Raw genomic sequence first — 23,169 nt, forward strand, 5'->3', positions numbered from 1 at the left:
AAAGAAAAGTAGAACGTCAGGCACGCACACGCGAATTTTCGCAACCCCCCATTTCGCTGATAGGGCAAGGACCCCCGAATTTTTTTTCCACAACGCGCAGGAGAAACGCGGGGCAGAAGCAACGGAACAAATAATGCGTATGTAGGTGGTGATATATCCAGAACTATTTATTGTTCTTCATATGCCATCAACGCGCATTGCACTGATCCAATCAGTGCAATACTAAAGATAAAAGCTTGCCTTCGCAGACTCCTTCAACCACGTTTGCTATCTGCAATCTCCGACGGGTTCTCCAGAGGCACTGCCTTTCGCCATGGTGGATGTGAGTCTGTGTAGCCACATCATCATGGGCTTTGCCACCGTGGGCCGAGACTACAGCGTCGACCTCAACCCTATCGGTGGCTACGAGGCACTCGCATCCTTTGCTGAGTTGCGGAAGAGAAGGCCATCGCTGAAACTCATGATAACAGTTGGAGGAGGAGCAGGTGACAGTAACTTCAAGGAAATGGCTTCCACTGAGTCCAACCGCCAGAGGTGAAGCGATTCAAATTTTCAGAGGGGTTTTTATTTTTGCCATCTACGAAAATATACGAAATGCACGCAACGAACAAATTACAAATATGGAAGCAAAGCGTTGCCCAGCGGCTAATGGCTATAGACGATTTTCCGCAGCGGCGCACGGGCGTGGCTAAGCTTGATCACGTGATCTTGATTGGCCCTGGGCCAGACAAGCGGCCGTCGCCGTACCACGCAAGGTGGTTGCAGTAACGGGTAAGCTAGTGACATGCTGGCGCAGCAAAACGTAGTTCTATACGTAAGTGCCTAAAAGTTGACAAGGTTGAAACATTGGCGTTTCTTTGGCATGTACTGGGCCACAGCGATATGTGAGAATGGTCATTCTACTTCGCATTTATGTCGTATGCCTTTAGTTATTGTATCAAAAAGCGGCAGCAACTGTGATTACAAATCAACATGGCAGAACCCATGAAGACACGACCGTCCGCTTCGATCACAACTCGCGCTTGCTACTTAGTCGCTGTCCTGACACCAATAAATAATTGAATACATCGGCTATCGCTTTTTGTGATCTCATGCTGAAAACAATCGGTTTTGTCATTATTCTGATCATGTTTGTTCAGCGCCGCCTGCTAAGCCTCGTCTGCAAGGGTTTGAGAGTAGAGCTTCGAAATAGTGCAAAATAGTGACGAATGCATTCCTCTCGACGCTTCGCGACGCAAATATAAAGCAACTACAAGTGTCGTCTTCGAAACTGCGGGCCAGACAGCCCACGACGACGACGTGATCAGTTCGAGGCGGAAGGAACCAGCTTGAAAAGGGGCCGTCATTTTGTTCGGCGCTGCCGTCTGCCCGCGTGCGCGCAGACGCTATGGGGACGGCGAGCAGGGGACGCGACGCATATGAATACATACTGAGGAGTGCTGCACAAGGCCACGCCCCAGGGACTCCAAGGCTACGATGCCAGTGGCGCCGTGTGAGTTTAACTGAACAATTCAGCTGCGGAAAATCGTCTATGAAAAAACAACAACAACGACAAAAAATATGCGAGCCGAACTGTATTTAGTTTAAACTTGCGCAAGATGTAATCTGATGCAGCGATGTCTACGGCTATGAACCGCACAGTTTATGCCATTACACTCAATTATATTCACTAAGTGTTCCTGTTTTCTCATTATAATGTTCGTAATCTATCTCGAACTTCACACATTTCAGGCAGATCCAGATTCAGAGATGTATATGAAACTTGCGATGATGATGGAGTTGCGGACCGACCAATCTTTAATATACATTTCAAAAATCCGTAGTCAGCCTCTTTGGGACGTAGAAAGCGATCGCAAATCGTCGCGCATACACCCAGTTGGCTAAAATTGTTTACCTCTAATGAAAAGGAGAACATTAAAAAAATTAAAAAAAACCTAACGAGCAAGCTGTAGTTCGGAACGATATTTGTGGCGTGATATGAACTCATATTCTACATGCACGTTTTGTGCCGTTCGTTTTTGTTTTATTAGGCACAAAAGGGACACGATTACTGGCACTGTGTTGGGTGCGTTCTAATACTGACCGTAGACAGCTAATTAGACAGCTAGGGGGACAGCTGCCATCTTAAGTCTCATAACAATTATCGCGTGGCCGGCAAATAAGACAGCTTGGCGAAGACAGCATCGAAGACAAGCACGAAGCAGGTTACTTTGTTTTTCAAACAAGACGGTGGTCGGACAGAAGGCTAAGCACTCTTCGAGTAAATCGCCAGCTCAAAGAAATACATCGCCAAGGCTTTTTACGCGCCTGATTTGTGCTACGTTGAAGGTTTTACATGTTTCAACAATAAACAAGTTGAAGGCACAATGATTTTATTGGATAATCTTAGCTTGCTCATGTCGGCACGACGTGGCGTCACGTCGCACAGACGCCATGCAGACGCCTCCCATTCCTCGGGTGACTCGGGCTCGACGCTGTCTTCTAAGCTGTCAATGTAGACTTTCTACTATGGTGTCCAGAACTTCACTTACTTCAATTCATCTATGTTTAAGAAGGTCTGTTAACGCGAATCGGATAAACAGCGCAAATAACCAGGGCCTGTACTCACGACAACCTCCTGCGCTAAACATTCTCTTAAAAGTATATTTCAGCCAATAGCGATTCGGGGGATCTCATTAACAAAGCCAGCTGACCCATAGAAAATGCATTATGAAAGAAGTTTTGTGAATTTGACCCCAGTTCAGAGCAGTGTCCTCCTGCTTAACCATACGGTCCTTCTGCAGGCAGCATTCATTGGGGGCTAGTATGCTTGAAGGTACTGACGTCAGACGAGGAACAGCTATACTACACGACACTTTTTCGGAATCACGCGCCCTCTCTGTAGCCAGAAAATCTTGTCATCGAAAGAATTTATTTCGATAATTCGCAACACACTCTATAAATTCTGTGATGAATGTTCTGTGCAATAAAAAAATGAAATAACGATTTTCTGATCAGCTATGGTTATTTGTACTCTAATGTAATAGTAAAAGGCAAGGCGCTGACAAACATCATCGTTAAACGCACTTCGTTACATTTTCGTGGTGCAGGCTTGGGAGTCGTTATCCTGAACATCCTGTATCACGCTGTTCGCTGCAGCTTGCAAGCAAGTGATAAGTAGACCGAGCCACTAACTTGTATAGCTTGGTATACTGCATAGTACTTTGCAGGCAGCAAGTTCTCAGCTTGTTCTCCTGGTGTTATTGATGATCTACAGAATTAACCAAATCAATGCGAAGAGTCGAACCTGAACATTGGTAAATTCAAGCGAAAGCGCTCCATGAAGCCACTGTGCAACGTGCGTGACGCACTTCCGGCGGTTGTCAGAACACCTCACGTGTATCCGTTCGCCCGTTCCGTAAACAGGTTTATCAACTCTACTGCATGGGCACTGCGTAGAGCGGACCTGGATGGGATTGACCTGGACTGGGAGTACCCGGAGGTTGCCGATGCTGCCAATTTTGTGAGCCTTCTCCAGGTATGACAAAAGTTCACGTCACACTCTCTACGTTCTCGATCATGTAATTCGGCTACGCAAATTTGCAGAAGGAAAGTACTTGATCCCAGCTAAGCGGTCCAATGAACCGCGGTAATCCGTACACCCTTACAGCACGCCACAGCTAACCCGCGCACATGGATCTGCCATATATCAAATGCACTTTCGCGTAGACGATTAACGAAAATATATCGACTGAGGATACAGTTTCAGACATCGCAGCATATATGTAGTGGTGTCGACAGAATTGTACCTTTTTTTCGGGGAAAAGCGCAGCACGCGGGACAGTATTATTTAAATATTATATATTTTAAAAATCACGTCATCTGACACATTGATTTAAATGCACTGTCAACGAAGTTTTACGTGGGCAATTGTAACCACTAAAGCTGGGTTTCAACGGAGATGCGGAATAATGCAATATACCTACTGTATTATTCAGTAGGTATATCGGAAAAGAAAGGGTGTTACTTCCCGACACTTTGACCTTAGCAATAAAAAAGACGAACCCATGAGAGACGACAGGATGAGCGCTACTCACAACTGATTTATTGCAATGGGTTGCAATGAGGTAGCATAACCTATTACAGTAATTCACAGGCGAACCAAGCACATCTGGATAAAACAACTTATCAGCCTATAGACATGTTCCATCAAAATAACTGATCTCGCTCTGGTGAAAGGAGGCGATCGGGCCAGTGACACAGTCGTTTACTTTATAGTCGTTTACTCGTTTACTTTATATGACAGAAGGGCCTCCGCCCATATCCTGAATCTTGGTATTGCGAAATATCGGCTCCAACGTACATTTTCTGCAGTGGGAAGGAAGACGGGCACCATAAACTATCTTTCAATTTTACGCATGCTCCCTTAACCGGTCATTACGGCAGCGGTTTGTTTGTTCTACATATGACTGTCTATACATAGGGCAAACATCATATAAAAAAAATTTATTGCAGCTTCGCAATAATGGTGCCAAGCCTGAAGGTACAGCGGAGCTGGCGGGCCTTCCTTGTTTCTTTTTGTTGTTCTCTTTTTTCCGCTTTTTCTCTATCTAGAAGGTATTGTATCTCTTTTTTGTCTCCGTTTTTTTTTCTATTTCGTTTTTCTTTCTATCTATTTCTATCTCTATCTTTCTCGCTCTATTTCTTGGGTCGTTCTTTTTTTCTTTTTTCCCTCTCTCCACTTCTCGCTGCCTCTTTCTTTCTAGCTCTTTATCTCTATATATTCCTGCCTCCCTTTTCTTTCTTTCTCTCTTTTTTTCTGTCTTGAGCTCTGTTTCTTCTTTCTCTTTTTTGATTCTCTATCTCTTTCTCTCTGTGTCAATTAGTTTCCTTGTCTTTCTATATTATTTTTCTTTGTTCCCGTTCTTTCTCTCTTTTTCTTTGTTTCTTTCTATGTCTCTCTCTATCTTTCTTTCTCTCTCTCTCTGTGCTCGTTCTCTCGCCAATCCGAGTCATGGCATCCCAGGCCAGAGAAATGGGCGCAGCGGTAAAGCGCGCGCTGGGCACACGTGTTCGGGGAGCGAAGCAGAAGATGGAAGTTCCCGAAAGGAGAGCGCGCCGTTCACGATGATGATCGTTTTCGCGAACGCTATACGGGGGCAAACCGAGCATAAACAGCTTAGCCGTTAAAAAAAAAAGCTGATAGTGTCAGTGACACGTCAATCTCCCTTTATAGGAAGAAGACACGTTTTTTCTTTTTTTTATGCAACACGTCCATAGCCTGGTCAGTGGTCTCGTCAAGATGCGCTCGGCTGTTCGGTCCATTACTATGCTACATATGTCACTGAGCCATACGACATAAATCAGTTGCAAGTAGCGCATGTAGTGTTTTCTCACATGTGTTGTCCTTACTAGCGCTAAATTCACGATGTCAGGTGTTCACAAACACTCCCAGCAGCTAGTTCTTCAAGAGGGGCTAACTTTGAAATGAACGTGTTTTCCTAGTGTCAATGCACCGTAAAAAAAATCCGCGCCTAGCTTCGCGTTTTAAAGTTCCTTTATGTGAGACGTATGCCCTGCGTGCAAATCCGAGTGTGATTTGCAAATGAGTATCTTCGAATAAACTACACGGTGGTGGGATTCGCGCATCTACAAAAGGTGATCGAATCACTCGTAATACTTCCATCGGTGTAGATGTCATTCTTTTGCTCGGGGTAGCTCCAAATTCATTGCAGAACAAAATTCTTCAGGATGATTTTGTATTGTGACTAGAATAGGTTGCCTGTGTTACTGCTGCCTGTGTTATCGGTTGCCGGGCTCATCAAGCTGCTTATAATACGTGCTCCTCGCTACTTCCCATGTACGCAATTCGCAAATAAGAAAACTTCAAACATCAATGAATGTCTCAGAACTTATTGTATTGCTTCTGATCAATAGAACACTTTTACTGATAATTCAGGGTTAAAGCAAATGCACGACACAATGAGAAAAAATAAGGCCAATCTCTCCAGAAAAATATTTCACGGGAAAATGATGGAGTGATAGGTGTATGCGATATACGCGAACGAATAAATCACTAGTTTATGTTTATGATTCGCGAAGCTGCTTCAAGGGCACATGTAACAGCCAGTAGCCAAGAAACTATTTGTTTTTAAATGACGTGAGTGACAACAGCCTAGTTCAAAAACATTACGTTGTCGTTACTCACGTCGCTCGCGAAAAATGAAAGACAAGTCATGCACTTGCGGAATGGATTCTCAGGCAGAATACAAAAATAATTGTTCAGCTTCGGCATGCAAAATGTTGTTAAGACGGATTTATCGAAACTGCTGGCGAGCCTTTATGACATGCGCTCTCGGTGGTGAGTAGATGAAGATTTAGATCTAGACCCTCAAATTTTGGCTCGCATCTACCCTAGAGGATCGGCCAACTGGAGTAGCTTAGCTAAAATATTGAAAATATAGAAAAGCGGATATTGTGTCTTCTTGTTTAATAAGCAGACTTTTATCACAATTATTATTTTTTTATGAAAAAGAGGGTTTGCATCGATCCTGAGCGAATAAGAAATAATTTAATAATATAAAAGAAAAATATAATACAGCTAATTTTTGTTGACTAAGAAGTTGTCGTTCCGTGGTTTATGTCTAAATCTCATTGACTGTGCTATGAAAATTTGAACAGCCTCGCATACTTTCCGTCGCTGTGCCCAAGGGTCAATGCACCTAGGGATAGTGAATTGGAAGGTGCTTAACAGATAGATAGATAGATAGATAGATAGATAGATAGATAGATAGATAGATAGATAGATAGATAGATAGATAGATAGATAGATAGATAGATAGATAGATAGATAGATAGATAGATAGATAGATAGATAGATAGATAGATAGATAGATAGATAGATAGATAGATAGATAGATAGATAGATAGATAGATAGATAAACTTTATTAGGGTCCGGAAGAATGTTCAACCGTTTTTATAGGGGCAAGACTGCGGGCCGCTCCCACGTTGCGACAGGGAGGCCAAGCCTCACCACCCCATCGTGGGCCTTCTGGACATAATCATTGATGGTAGCGCAGGCTAAAGACACGGACAAAAGTAGACACATTCGAGACGCCAGAGCGCTAACTTTCAACAACTATTTTATTACGAGCTGATCACGCTAGTACATGCACTCTCTCACCGTCATACTTCACGTGTGCATAGCTCTGACATCCATAAATTGTAACCTACACGCATACATCACAAACACGACAACACTGTATCAAACGCATTTTTAAATGCGAAGCATTTCTTAGCGAACCTCTGGCACTTTGAGCGTTTCTATCTACGTATCTATCTATCTATCTATCTATCTAGCCGCCTACGTCTGGGTGCTCTCATGATCGCCTCTTTAACATGGTGTAGACCAGACTTTGCATGGGAGGGTAAGAGGATTTGACGAATATGATTGCCGGGTCATGACATGAATAACGTTAAAATTCTGTCGCGTACGTCGTCAAACCCTTTCCACTAGACACGTGTGGCACATACCCGTTTACCACGGGCCGCGGTGTACGGGTATGCGCCACAGGTGATTGACAGTTTATATCTACCTAGAAACGGCGAGAACAGACAATGGTAACTCAAATGCTAGAGCGTTAAGGAAAACCAACATCGGCAGCTTTGACTCAACGAATGGAAAGAATGAAAATTGGGATCCCAGCAGGAATCGAACCCAAGCATTCTGCGTGGCAATCAGGTATTCTACCACTGAGCCACGCCAGGTCTATAAACTGGTTTGGTAAAACAGCCTACGCAGGCGTAATATCGGTGCAACGTCCATTGTGGTTGTGGTGCTGGCTATCTAATTTTACAAGAAAGCAATAAACACTACACGATACTCCTACGATGTGTACTTCTACAATACAGGCGTCATATCAGATTAACGTCTGTAGTTCCAGTGTTGGCTCCGCTTTTCATCATCATCATCATCAGCCTGTCTACGCCCACTGCAGGGCAAAGGCCTCTCCCATGTTCCGCCAATCAACCCGGTCCTGTGCTTTCTGTTGCCACGTTATACCTGCAAACTTCTTAATCTCATCTACCCACCTAATTTTCTGTCTTCCCCTCACGCGTTTGCCCTCTCTTGGAATCCAGTCAGTTACCCTTAATGACCACCGGTTATCCTGGCGACGTGCTACGTGGCCGGCCCATATCCATTTCTTCTTCTTAATTTCAACTATGATATCCTTAACCCCCGTTTGTTCCCTGACCCACTCTGCTCTCTTCCTGTCTCTTAAGGTTACACCTATCATTTTCCTTTCCATCGCTCGCTGCGTCGTCCTCAATTTAAGTTGAACCCTCTTTGTAAGTCTCCAGGTTTCTGCTCCGTAGGTAAGTACCGGTAAGATGCAGCTGTTAGGCTCCGCTTTTATAGTAGTCTAATAAACACGACTGTATTCCTATGATTCAGCAAGATATATTGAAGCATTGCTCGATCCCGGAGGAATACATTAACGAAAGTTACATATATTATACACATCACCGCACCGTAAAGTGCACTTCGTCCACCAGAACGACGCAGTGTCCTCTTCATTTCTTACGAGGCTGGGCGATGGCCTCATGCTGACCGAGGATGATGCCAGATTGATTGACAGCCGCTTTGTAGACTAGGCTAAGTAGGCCACATAAGCCCAGGTAGTCTACGAATACGACAAACACCATCCACTGATGTTGGTCTACGTAGCCCTATCCAGGCCTACCAGTCTCGACGACTTATACCTCACCAAAGCGAAGGGTGGTTACAGGTTCCGACATGTCGCCGGCTCTGTCGACAGAGAATTTGTCGACGAAATGACCGAGGCTTCCACGAATTCCAACAGCTCTAGTATACCACATACTTCGCTACACATGGGCCCCTCGTCACCACGATCACGACCGGATCCTATAACAAGTCATGACCAGCTGCTGGTGCTCACTGATCACGGTAATGATGCCCTTGTTCAAGAACTGTCAAGAACTTTTTGCACACATGCACACGGGTTCGTGAAACGTGCGTGCGTTCTCGGGGCACGTTTAAGCACTACATATCAGCTTACCGCTTCTGGTGTTGGTATTACCCATGTTGCCATTGGCAGCGTTACGCAACCGTAAACAACTGGTTATGTGTGCGTATCAAACTTATACAAATCTTTAGCGTCATTTTGTAACGTGTCGCTCAGTAAAATGTTACGCCACATTCACCTACCCGCCGCATGCTTCGCATAACATCGACTCCCACAGTACGTGGGATCTGCCGAATTTTCTTTTAGTGCTTATCCACGAAGCAGTTTATCGCGAATACATGTAATCTAGTTCCTTATTTGACAATACCACTGACGGACTGCTCACACAAGCGTCACCAAACGCTGAAATCCTGCTGGCCTTTATTATCAATCGCGTCATCTCCCACCTACTCCTACTCATGATGGCCGTTTCTTTAAACCTAGGTCTGCACTTACATGTGTGACAATGCAGGGAAAGGAAACCGTCAGGAGCAACGCTACTTACTTTGTTATTATGTTGGCGCAGTCTATCGTTTATGCATCTACCGGTCTGTCCGATGTAGGACTTTCCACAAGTAAGTGGAATCCAGTAGACGACACACGTGCTGCATTCAACAAATTTGTTTCGATGCTTCTTTCCGCATACCGTTTCTGTTATCTTGTCTGGTCTTGTGTTTCTGCATAGGCTCACCAATTTATTAGGGGCTGAAAAAACTACCTTTACGTCTTATTTTTTCGCAATCTTCTTTATTCTGTGAGAGAACTTATGTATGTACGGAATGACAGCAATGTTCAACCTGTTTGGCCTCGCCCTATCCTCCTCCTCGGAACCTTTCTTTAGCGCTTCTCTACGTAAGCCTTCTGCAACCGACACGACGAGGTTCTTAAGATACCCGGCATCGCTTAACCGCGAGACCTGCTGTCTGAAGCTATTATGCATTAGGCACTGGCATGACTTCTTGATTGCCTCACTCAAGCACATCTTCGCGATTCCCCGCTGGACAAGTTTTGTATGCGCAGAATGAAACTGTAACAGCGGCTTACTTGCTCTGGGTTCATAACGCCAGCACGTCTTTTAAAGACGATAGTCTTTCTTGGGGAACTTAAGCGCAGAAATTTTGGTCTGTCTTTCTGTCTGTCTTTCTGTTTGTCGGCACGTCACTCGATTCAGCCACCCGGCCAAAGTTGAACCACTTGCCCAAGGGCCAGCCCTCTTTAACGGCTGACTAGGTTCATACTTGTGTACATTGTTGATCAAAAAGCAAACATTACGCATATCTGAGGCGCAATATCATTATGTAAGTATTAGGTGGTGTGTTCCTTTAATTGAAAATACATAGATACGTAATTCTAGAGACCCTAGTTCCTTAAGCTGCGCTGAAAATGTGACTTGCTTGCTTGCTTGTTCCTAGACGAATGGCACAACCCACCACGGGGGATCGGCCACGACTCGTGCGCAGTAGGACTTGTGGATGAGGAAAAAACAAAAAAAAGGGGGGGGGGGGGGATTGCGCTGAAACTTGCCCTCCTCCGTGCCCTCTGCACGAGCTCATTGTTGTGTTTCGAATTCGGTTCAGTATTGCACTGTACGAATGCCATGGGGCGCCGCTCTGGCATTGCTCCTTTACCCAGGCGACGTGTAAATAAAAGAGTGTGTGGAGAGTACTCGTTGAGTGTGTAACTTTCTTCTGCTTCGGCGCTTCGCGCCAAAGCGCGTGTTCGCGCTGGCTGGCGTCCCCACCGGTCGCGTTGGTCACCACCGGTCTTCGCCTGCTGCTGCGCCGGGACTACCAGCCCGCAACACAGCGCTCATGTTTTCCGACGTATTGCCAGATGGCGGCCATATCTCATGCAGCGCCTCTTCTATCGTCTTTAGACGGCATTTGCAGCAAAGCACGCAGATACGCGGCCAATTTTTTATCAGAGAACACAAAGGTAATGTCAAGAAATCTCGTTTTTCCATCGCATGGCATTTCAAAAGTCACTTCAAGTGGGTTAAGGCAGTCACGAAAAACTCTACACACGTTATTACACTGATTGAAAAACTCTGAACATGTGTCATCGATAAAAACTGAGAAATCATCGACGTACCTAAATACATTCACAACAATATATTCTTGCAGGCGCTCTTTTAGGTCCCTGTCTAGTTCCGCTAGAAACATATTACTTAAAACTGCAGCTAAGCAAGAGCCGATGCATACTCCTTGTTTTTGCAGGTACAGGGCACCATCGTACTTTATGAACGTTGACGACAAGTAAAATCTAAGTAGTTCTAAAAAATTATCCACAGATGTACCTGCTTGTGTGTTGAATCTAACGGCACCGTACTCATTGATACATTTATCTATACATTTCAATACTGCTGATTGTGGCAGAGAATAACAGAGATCTTTAATATAAAATAGTTGTTCAAAATTAGCGCTGTGGTGTCTCGAATGTGCTTTCTTTTGTCCGTGTCTTCAGCCTGCGCTACCATCAATTATCATGCAACCATACCAAAAGCCCAAATCGCCACCCTCATTGCCTTCTGGACAGCCTGGAGTTGATCAAACCAGTCGTGGCTCGTGAGGAAAGTAGAAAAGGCTTCCTGCGTCAAGCCGTGGTCCGTGTGGTGCTGCGAAGAGGGGCACGCCCGGAGTATGTGCTTAATGTCGCTAACCGCCCCACAGTCGGGACACACAGAGGGGAGACCTCTGTGTACCTACTGAAGATGGAGAGTGTGGGATACGACTTTGTCTGCAGAAGCCTGAGAGTCACGGCCTGGGGCCTCGTGAGATTTCGATGTGGCAAGGGGAAAGCCCTGCGGCTCATCTGGTAGTGGCAAGTGATCTCGTTAAAGGTGGAGAGAATGTGCCTGGAGCGGGGTGGGTCAGCCTCCGAAAAGGTCGGACCAAGCCCGTCGCCGGTCCCACCCGGCACACCGGCTTCCCAGTGCCCGGCGCGGCCGGCACGACCTCGCGCCTGGCCATGGGCCAACTCAATAGCGTTGGCCAGCCCCCCTACCTCGACGCCCTAGTGCGCCGGGAACCATGTTATGACGTGACGAGTCAGCACCTAACCCTCAAATACCCTAGCAGCCTCGTCACAAACAGCCCCAGATGAGAAAGCTCGAAGGGCTGATCTCGAGTCCGTAAAAATCTCTTCACTCTCAGACCTAAGGATTGCCAGTGCAATAACCAGCTGCTCTGCCTTACAAGCCGATGACGTGCTGATTGACGCGGCTGAAAATACGCGTCCCTTTATGTCCACAACGTTAGCAGCAACGCGATTGGAGTCACCTTCGTACTGGGCAGCGTCTACAAAACACAACTCTGCCTCATACGCATGCGCGTACCGCAGAAGCGCGGAGGCACGAGCCGTCCTCCTGCCAGCGTTGAAAGTTGGTAGCACGTTCCTTGGAATAGGGCAGACTGTGATAGCCTGCCGCACGTTATCCGAAAGCTGAATGCTCCTATCCCTTAACCTCGTCGGACTGAGCCCGACGTTAGTCAGGATTCCCCTTCACACCGTCGTAGACGAGAGTCTGGAAATATGCGCGGTCTGCTGAGCTTCAATCACTTCTTCAATTGTGTTGTGTATGTCAAGTCTTGCTAGGTTCTCTGTGCTTGCGTGCAGTGGGAGTCCGAGTACTCTCTTAATACACTTCCTTATGAGCGTGTTCAGCTTAGTGTAATCAAATTATGTCTAACGGTGTTTCTGGATATCGTTTTCTCAATGAGGAAAACCTTCGACAATAGATCAGAAAGTGTCCTCTTGTTTCATCTTCCTTACAATAGTCAGTATACAGGGTGATTCAAGAAATGTGTCCAACCTTCTCAAAAAATCAGGAAAATGCGATATTTGCTCGGGGCTTTCAGAATTGCTTTTTCTGTAGCGGCAGGAATCTTAAGGTAGTTAAGGACGTCATTTAGGACAGTAATTAGGAAAGTTACATTAATTAAATTTTTAATTAGTGGAGTTAGGTGATTGTGTCAAATGGAAGAATTGAAGTTCTTCATGTGAGGAACCCATCCAAGCTTTGAGATTTCGAAAAAGCGTCCTCTAGTAATTGTTGTGGCGTAATGAAATTCAGCGAAATGCAACTGCTTTCAACAGCGAAAGCCGTCGAATTCGGTTGAATTTCATTACTTCTTAATTATTACTAGAGGCCACTTTTTCGAAATCTCAATGTTGGGATGGGTTTCTGGCACGAAGAACTTCAATTCCCCAATTTGAACAGTCATCTAACTCCGCTAATTAAAAAGTTAATTAATTTAACTTTCTTAATTACTGTCTCAAGTCCTGTCTCTAACCATCTTAAGATGCCTAGCGCTACAGAAAAAGTCATTCACTCATTTTGGACGTCTCAGAAGAATATGGCAGTTGCGTTCTTCCATGTTTCTGTTTAGGTTTCGCCATTGAATTTGGTTGAATTTGATTACTTCGTAATTATTACTAGATGCCACTTTTTCGAAATCTCAAAGTTGGGTTGGGTTTTTGGCATGAACTTCAATTCTCCCATTTGACACAACCGCCTAACTCCACTAATTAAAAAATTAATTATATTAACTTTCTTAATTACAGTCCCAAACAATTTCTTTAACCATCTCAAAATCCCTGCCACTACAGAAAAACCAAATCTGAAGGCGGCAATCAAATATCGCATTTTCCTGAGTTTTTGAGAAGGTTGGACACATTTCTTGAAACACCCTGTATTATCTTAGACAGGGACAACTCATTGTCCATTTCAAATATCGGTAAAAAAGATTTAAGCAGTAGTCTGCTTAGCTTGATGTGAAACGTAACTTTTTTTTGCTTCATTCTGCTCTTCTGACGGTGCAAATTGTGTTGCTTTAACTGCGTTAAATACATCGCATCGATGTGGTCCGCGTGGCATCTTTTCATCCCTTTCAGGAAGCGTCTGCTGAACTTAAGAGGGATCCTCAGCGTCCTCTTCTCTCGGCTGCTGTGCCTGCTCCAGTAACGTTGGTTGTCGGACGATATCGCATTCCCGCCATCGCTAAGTGAGTAAGGTTACCTTATTTTGTTTGTTTCTTTACTGTTTCACCTTAAGCTATGTAGATGATGTCACTATTACAGGTGTTAGAATCGACGTGTATCAATTCCGTGGTGACGGCGAAAAACTTGTCATGTTCATCTAGAGCATGATCACATTATTACACGAGTACACTATTTCACCAATTACGTATACAACCAACACCTCCGTACCGTTTTATTGATAGCCTCATAAAGGGACCAAATAAAGCTTGACTGAATATATAATGAATAATAATTTCTGGGGTTCTATGTGTCGAAACACTGACATCATTGGGGAAAGCTTTCGATAAGGTCACATATTATTCTACTGCATAAACTTTCAAATCTTAACCTTCACCTAGACATCAAAAACTGGATCCGTGAATTTGTAACTGATCGCCTCAAATTTGTATCCGCTAACTCGATCTCCTCATCTCTATTGTCTGTTTTATCTGGCATGCCCCACGGCTATTTCCTTGGGCCACTACTCCTTCTGAGATATGCTAGTGACATTCCAATTAAATTATAATCTAATATACAACATTTTAATGAGGATGACTTTATATACCGGCAAATAATAAACCAGATAGTCTGCTCCACTCTTCAGAAAGACATCTTCCAAATCAGAGCATGGTGCAACGAATGGTGCATGTATGTCAGTGTCAGTAAGTGTTCCCATGTGCCCTTAACAAGTTCCCTTGGGCTCATTGCGGTAAACTTAAATACCTAGGAGTGCATATATCGCATGACCTAGCATTTAACTGCCACATTAATGCATCTTAAGTATGTTCCCAAATAAACATGGTTTGGAGTTAGCACTTGCCCTGACGTGCCTTTCTTTCGCCTCCGTTTGTTTGCGTGCTCCTCATTTTTATATTACGAATGTTTACCAACCTGCTCAAATTGCCGTACTTGTCACGTTTGTCAGTTAATACATGCAATCGCTTACAACGTTATCGAATCCGTAACTCTGCAGCACCTCCCGCAGTCAAACTACTTACAAAGAAAACACTGATCCGGTGTAGACCTAAAGGTTAAATATATGCCTGTACCATTTCTGACAACCATCAAGTTAGTGTTATTAACACCCTTGAATCAGTTCTGAACAAAGCACCCCGGTTCATTTTTACAGCGAAAGCTGCTATGAGATCATTTCAACGGCCGTTTCTGGCGCCGTAGTTGTCCGCCGCCGCCGACGCCGCCGGTGTCCGTAACCAGTATCGCTCGAAATAAGAAAAAAATTCTAGGATGGAACGAGGTTCGAACCTGGGCCATCTGCGTGGGAGCCCAGTATTCAACCTCTGAGCCATGCTGGTGCTTGAAACTGCTTCGCGAAAATGTACTATACGGGCTTCATGTCAGGAAAGAACCACATTAACATATGCAATATAGAGTGGTAGAAGAGTACAACAAGCACCAAGCGTCGCACAACGCGAATTCTGTAACCAGGCGTCACACAATGCGAATTGCGCAACGAGTAGGTTGTTGGATACTTCCAACCCATTACAAAGGGCTCCGCATAATTCTTCATTGTCATCAGGCACAGCATCAACAAAGCGCATGATGCTTTACATGCGTTTAGCAGGTACAACGGCTCTCCGTAGAATGACGAAAAATGGCATAGTGCCTGCTTCCCTACTTCTCAAAAATTGCAATGATTTATAGTGTAGTGGGTTTTTCGCAAGTGCACTTGTATTGGTTGCCAAGGAAGTTCATAAGCGCATGATCCATTTCCTCGGGGTCTCAGTAAAGTTCTTCGCCTCCCCCCCCCATCTCTCCCACGTCAACGTATGTTGTACAGCATGGCGGGAGAGGGAAATAGTAACCGGGCGTCACTCAATGACTTCAGAGCCATGCCGGAGCTTGAGACTGTCTTGCAAAAAGGTCCTATACGGGCTTGATGTCAGGAAAGAACCACATTGATATATGTAATATAACGTGATAGAAGAGTGAAATAACACACAGGCGTCACACGGCGTGAATTCTGTAACCAGGCATCACACAATGCGAATTACGGAATGAGTAGGTTGTTGAATGCTTCCAAGCCATTACAAAGGGCTCTGCCATAATTCTTCATCGTCATCAGGCACAACATCAACAAAGTGCGCATAATGCCGTATATGTTTTTAGCGGGTACCACGGCTCTCCGTTGAATGACGAAAAATGGCATAGTGGCTGCTTTCCTACTTCACAGAAATTATGATGAGTTATTGCGTAGTGGGTTCCTCGCAAGTGCACTTATATTTGTTGCCAAGGAAGCCCATAAGCCCATGATTCATTTCCTGAGGGTCTCAATAAAGTCCTTCCCCTCTCTCTCTCTCTTTCTCACGTCAACTTATGTTGTATTGCATGGTGGGAGAGCAAAATAGCGACTGGCCATCACACAATGCGAATTAGGTAACTGGTGAGCCGATTAAAGCATCCAACCCATTAGAAAGGGCTGAGCTACAATTCTTCATCGTAATCAGTCGTCACATCAACAAAGGGCACATAATGCCCTACAGATGTGTCCCTAGTACCTCGTTTCTGCTAAGAATGAAGAATAATGGCGTTGTAGGTGCTTCCCAACTTCACAAATAATGTGATTTATGGCGTAGAGGGTACCTTATTAGTGTACTTGTATTAGTAGCCCCAAGAGAGTTTACAACGAGCTCTAGAAATGCCGCTCTTCCAGCTTTCGCTGTGACTGTGCTGCGCTTTCCGCGCAGGCCTGGCGTTTTTTTAGGTCATTTCCTTCACCGCAAAATCTTCATTCCAGCGTTTTGCTTCTCACGCCATACGCGTCCAAACGCTGTTTACTTACAGCGCGCCCATTCCAGTACGTATAAACGTCCTGCTTTTGTAACCACTGTACTGCTGTGGCAGCTGCAAAATAATTATAATAATGCACCAGAATAATGGTCGAGGGGTAAATCTGCCAACACACTGGGGCACACTTCCTTTTTCAAGAAATCTCGCTGTATTTTAATTTGGCCATTTGAACTCATCTGGCCGCAACTTTGTGGTATTGAAGATTGTTCTGAATTTTAAATCTTAAAAATGATGCTAAATATAATGCCAAAGTATTGTGCAGTACAAAACTGACCACTTAAAAACTCTCGTGAACTGTGCGTAAGGTAGAAAAGTTAAAAGGCATAATTCAGTTTATTTCTGCTTCCTCAAGCGCAAGCCATGCGCGGCAGATATCAGCATGTATAAGAATTTCAAGTTACATCATTAATGAGAGCTAACATACAATGAAGCCAAGTATATGGGATGTTATTTGCGGTAATTGAAATATAAAGAAGAAGAAATTAAAGACGACGAAAAGATAACTTGCCGCCAGCAGGGACTGAACCTGCGACCTTCGAATAACGCGTCGGATGCTGTACCGTGGCGCCAGCAGGCAGAAAAAAAATGTTGCACTGGCTTAGCTGGGCTATGCCAGGATAACGTAGCGTTCGCAAAGCTTCAGCTAATTATTCTTAGCTTTCCTGTTTGTCTGGGATTAGCTTGATTATCATGCGTACTGCTGCTTCAATGACACACACACACACGGTATACGTATTATGTGGCACATGTATATTTATTTTGCCAGGGAACTACTTCGGGATCCGATGAGTTAAGCTTCGCCGCTCTTCTGCACCGTTAAGCAGCATTTGCGCTCTCCTTCTCCATGGCTATACCACAGTAGCAAACGCCAATCACAGGCGCTATTAAGTGGCTCCAGCGCAGTGTCAGACGGCGACTGCATAGCGAAGGCGAATAGCCGCGCTCGCGCCGGTGTCAGTACGTCTGCCACGGCTACGATGTCACTCCTCTGGAAAGCGCAGACCGGCGGCGGCGAGTCGCGCGCGGCGGCGGCGGAGTGCGCGGGAGGTGCCGGCTTCGCTGCGCCAGCTGTGTGACATCACTGGTACTCGCGCATGCACAGCACGGCTCTTAAGGAGGCACGCGAACTGGCTCGGGTAGGCCAGTGTAGCTAACGCTACAAAAGAGTGTTCCACAATCGCTGTCACAGCCACGAGCGACTCTAATTGAACCTCCCAGGTTTAAACGAACAGATACACCCCACAAAGTGGACGGGAGGATGACCCCCGTCGTACCCCAAGTGTAAGAGCATCGGACGCGTTATTCACAGGTTGCAGGTTCGGTCCCTGCCTGCAGCAAGTTATCTTTTCATCGACTTTAATTTCTTCTCATATATATTAAAATTACCAGAAATAACATACCCTATCCTTTCCTTGGCTTCATTCTCTGTTATTTCACATTATTATTGTGTCTAACAAAGAAAAACGATCCCTGAAATTTCCCCTTCTTTCGAACATTCACATCACTGGTTTATTGATATGCATAATGCGTTACGTGGAACTTATCCGAGGCCCCACCAGCGTTTCGTGTGCGTGTTGAGTGGTCACAGGCCACGTGTATCTAGACTGCTTTCATCTCCTTCCGAAACAAGATATGCTTTTGAAACTGTTGTCATTTAGGAAAATATAGGTTCCACAGTTTTAGTGCAGCGAAATCATCTTCTCTAAATAAATAAGCATGCACATGGTACCGATTATGTTAGAATGACTTAATGCATTGAATCGGTTTTATTGCATATTGTGAGTTATTGTACTTTCTTTGCGTAACAGAGTATTCTTTACAAGAGCACCTCTTTATTACCGGTATGTATACGCGTTTGGACCTCTTATTTGTCTTACAATAAGGGGAGTGTTCTTTCTGAAGTGTAGAAGAAACAACCGGAAGCGTGTTGCTCCCCAGATATCGTGTTATAGCATCCATTTAAACCTGCTTATCAACGCATTTGCCACACAAATATTATCCGCACACGGTTTTTATGACAGTGCATGTAAGATTTATATGGAATCGTACGCGCAAACAATTTAGCTATGACCGACTAAGAAAACGTGCATTGTTCCTAAAACGCATTTCAATGTTATTTCTATTTCTACAGCAAGTATGAGAAAGCATCGAGGGCTGTGTAAGCTATAAGTGTTGAATCTGTAGTTTCGGTTGTTATAACCGCATTTTTGACGTAATTCAGTGCAAATACAGTGTTTTCTCAAGACGACGAAGGTGTGCCCAATTCGCTATGTTCAAGTGCTACGGTCAATGTTCTGCGCAGGTCCGTGGACTTCGTGAACCTGATGACCTACGACCTGCACACGTATCAGTGGTACACTCCCTTTGTTGACCACAACAGCCCACTGTTTCCGAGAGCTGGAGAGCTTCCCGTGCTGAATAAGCTGAACTTGGTAAATCGCCCTTTGTGGCGTGTGCGCATCTAGCTATTAAACGAAACATCTATGAGTTACAGATTTCGGAGGCGGCATCGGCGCCGGTGAGCGTGTAGAAATGAGGCCGTACACAAACGCGGCCCTCGATGATGCACATGCGTATTCGTATGCGCCGTCTTACAAAACTTGATACTCTCTCGATCGTGGTCCTGGTGACCAGCCATTTCTTATACCGCAATGTGACCTTTTATTGAGGTCTTTTGTCACTTCACGTACCCACATTTAGCATTTAGATTATAGATACAGGAGTACAGATACAAAAATACAGATACTGGAATATATTTTACTTTTATTTCGGGGATGCTGATGCTCCACAAAGACATTTATTAGGTGCAGCATGATATCGTGAATAATCATGTAGTGCATTGAAACTTGCAAATCAAGCATACATTTTCGAATCACGATAGAAGACCACTGAATTAAAAAAAAACATGCATATTTTTTACACACACGACCAGTTTTGCCGAGAAGGTTGCTGCGTTAGTTGCATTTTAGCTGTTACTCGAAAAATGAGCTAAGCTCATTTTTCTAGGGGCACCTAGCTGGTCCTGGCTTGGCTAGGCTCCTTCTCTCTTTCTCTTTTTTCTCTCTGTCTATTTATATTTCTTTCCCCATCTTCCTTTTTTCCTGTCTTTCCCCCTTTTTTTCTCTCTGTTTTTCTTCTCTTTCTTTCTATGCCCTTCTTTCTCACTCTCTGTAGTCGTTCTCTTACCTTCTATCTTTTTTTTCTCTTTCTTCCATTTCTTTGTCTCTATTTTACTCTTTCTATTCTTAATATCTCTTTCTTTCTCTCGCTATCTGTACTTGCCCTCCACTTATCCTTTCTCTCCTCCTCATTCTCACTTCGATTTCACACCCCTTTGCCCCAATGTTCTATATAGGGTTATGCCATGTTCTGCTAGCGTGCCTGGATAGCCGAGTGGTTACGACGCTCGCCTTGAGATCGTGGTTACGCGGCTTCGAATCTCGCCAAGATTTTTTTTCGCACCAAGAATTTCTGTCTTTCTTTCTATCTTTTTCTTTCCCGCTGTCACTTTCTCTCATTTTTTCTCTCTCTCTCTATGTACTCGTTCTCTCGCCCATCAAATTTATTGCATCCCACGCCGGACAACTCGGTGCGCGTGTTCGGGAATCGAAGCAGAATAGGGAGAAGAGGAAGGCGATGAAGAAGAGGACGAAGAGAGCACGTGCCGGTTAATGATGATGATAATTTTTAATCTACGACACACGGATAACCTCGAGCATAACAGCTCTGCTGTAACAGGCTCTTTTAGACAGTGTTGGTTGGGCTTCGGCACAAAACTAATGAACGAGAAAAGTATCTCTACCACTACAGTCGAGCATAATTATTTTCAGATTGTCACGTGGTCGTGACGTCGACGAAGACAGCAGTCAGCACATCCGAGATGAAACTGTTTATTTGGCCGAACTTGTGGCCGGGAAACTGAAAGTCAAACTACCGCAATACACTGATAGCGGCCAACAGAGCGTCGACCGTCGATCAACTGACAAGCGGTGAAGCGCGTCGGTATTTATACATGTGTCGTCGAATATTCCAGCGTTATCGCTGGTTGTCGCGCAAGTTCTAGAATAAGCTCAAGTGTTCGCGTCTTGCGCGAAATCTTAACAAAGCGATCTACAATAATCGCGAACCAACATCCAACAATGAGGCGCGGTTTGCGCTGAGCGTTGCTGACAGTCTTTGTGGGCGAAAAACGAATAAAGCAAAAGTGATAATAAGAAAACGCCCGTGGCAATGCCCCCCTCTAAAAAAAACGGCAGGCCTGCGCTGAAACCGCAGCACAGTCACAGCGAAAGCTGGAAGAGCGGCGTTTCTAGATCTCGTTGTAAGCTCTCTTGGGGCTACAATACAAGTACACTAGAAAGGTGCCCACTACGCCATAAATCACAATTTTTGGGAAGTTGGGAAGCACTTACTAAGCCATTGTTCGTCATTCTGCGGAGAAGCGAGGCACCAGCTACACGTCTGTAAGGCATTATGTACACTTTGTTGACGCGACGACTGATGACGATGAATTATGGCTCAGCCCTTTGTAATGGGTTGGAAGCTTTAAACGGCCCACCAGTTATGTAATTTGCATTGGGTGACGCCCGCTCGCTATTTCCCTCTGCCGTCATGCTGTATAACATACGTTGACGTGGGAGAGAGACGGGGGGGGAAGAACTTTACTGAGACCCCGAGGAAATGGATCATGCGCCTGTGGGCTTCCTTGGCAACCAAGATAAGTGCACTTGCGGGGAACCCACTACGCTATAAATCATTGTAAATTTTGAGAAGTAGGGCAGCAGGCACTGTGCCATTTTTCGTCATTCTACGGAGAGCCGTGGTACCTGCTAAACGCATGTAAGGCATTTTGCGCACTTTGTTATTGCTGTGCCTGATGACGACGAAGAATTATGGCAGAGCCTTCTGTAATGGGTTGGAAGCATTCAACAACCTATTCCTTGCGCAATTCGCATTGTGTGACGCCTGCTTACAGAATTCGCGTTGTGCGACGCTTGGTGCTTATTTTACTCTTCTACCACGCAATATTGCATATGCTAATGTGGTTCCTTCCCGACATGAAGCCTGTATAGGCCCTTTTTGCAAAGCAGTTTCAAGCACCGACATGGCTCAGAGGTTGAATACTGGGCTCCGACGCAGAGGGCCCAGGTTAGAACCTCGTTCCATCCTGGAATTTTTTTCTTACTTCGTTTTTTTCTTATTTCGAGCGATACTGGTTACGGACACCGGCGGCGGTGGCGGCGGCGGACAACTACGGCGCCAAAAACGGCCGGTGAAATGATCTCATAACAGCTTTCGCTGTAAAAAGCATCGTCCCGATGCTTAAAACAGAACAGGCCAATGCATGCAACAATAAATACCAAGAATAAAGCAACAAAGTACAATAAACAATAAGCACAAGCAAGAAAGTACAATAATAAAGGAAAATGACAGTCCTCAGATTCGCTAACGCGCGTAATATGGTTTGAGGCGCACGACATGGACGACTTCAGGTCGTGAGCGGCGCCGCTGAGAGTTCGTAATGCTGTCAGGGACAATCTCGTAGTCGAGTGCGCCGAGGGGTCGAAGTACCCTGTACGGTCCGAAGTATCGTCGTAGAAGCTTCTCACTAAGTCCTCGTCGGCGTATTGGCTTCCATACCAATACACGGTCACCGGGTTGGTATTCCATGTGGCGTCGGCGAAGGTTGTAGCGGCGCCTGTCGGTCGTCTGCTGGTTCTTGATCCGTAGGCGGGCCAGTTGTCGTGCTTCTTCGGCGCGCTGTAAGTAAGCGGCGGCGTCGAGATTTCTTCGTTGGGTAGCATGGCGTCGAGCCTCGTCGCCGGGCTTCTTCCGTAGACCAACTTGTACGGCGTAATCGGCGTCGTTTCTTGGACGGCCGTGTTGTAAGCGAAGGTCACGTACTGAAGGACGGCGTCCCACGTCTTGTGCCCAACGTCGACGTACATGGCCAGCATGTCGGCGATGGTCTTATTTAGACGCTCGGTGAGGCCATTGGTCTGTGGGTGGTAGGCGGTGGTGCGGCGGTGGCTCGTCTCGCTGTATTCGAAGATCGTCTGAGTTAGGTCCGCAGTAAAGACGGTACCTCTGTCTGTGATGAGGACCTCTGAGGCGCCATGGCGCAAGACGATGTTCTCCACGAAGAACTTGGCTACCTCGGCGGCACTGCCTTTGGGCAAGGCCTTTGTCTCGGCGTAGCGGGTGAAGTAGTCAGTTGCTACGACGATCTACTTGTTGCCGGAAGTCGACGTCGGGAACGGCCCCAGTAGGTCCATCCCGATTTGCTGGAACGGCCGGTGAGGTGGTTCGATTGGCTGCAGAAGGCCCGCTGGCCTA

General features: G+C 45.4%; 1 protein-coding gene across 1 annotated transcript in view; it reads left to right on the plus strand.

Moving 5' to 3' along the window:
- The first annotated feature begins 264 nt into the window (after window positions 1–264).
- LOC119385620 (acidic mammalian chitinase) overlaps window positions 265–23,169 on the plus strand; it is an 82,028-nt gene continuing 59,123 nt past the window's right edge. The window contains exons 1-5 of the mRNA XM_049414043.1: window positions 265–534; window positions 3,439–3,517; window positions 11,749–12,021; window positions 13,900–14,009; window positions 19,136–19,265. Of these exons, the coding sequence (XP_049270000.1) occupies window positions 314–534; window positions 3,439–3,517; window positions 11,749–12,021; window positions 13,900–14,009; window positions 19,136–19,265 (813 nt within the window). The 5' untranslated portion in view covers window positions 265–313. The remainder of the gene's footprint in view (window positions 535–3,438; window positions 3,518–11,748; window positions 12,022–13,899; window positions 14,010–19,135; window positions 19,266–23,169) is intronic.

Source organism: Rhipicephalus sanguineus, chromosome 3, assembly GCF_013339695.2.
Source record: "Rhipicephalus sanguineus isolate Rsan-2018 chromosome 3, BIME_Rsan_1.4, whole genome shotgun sequence".
Classification (NCBI taxonomy): Eukaryota; Metazoa; Arthropoda; class Arachnida; order Ixodida; family Ixodidae; genus Rhipicephalus; species Rhipicephalus sanguineus.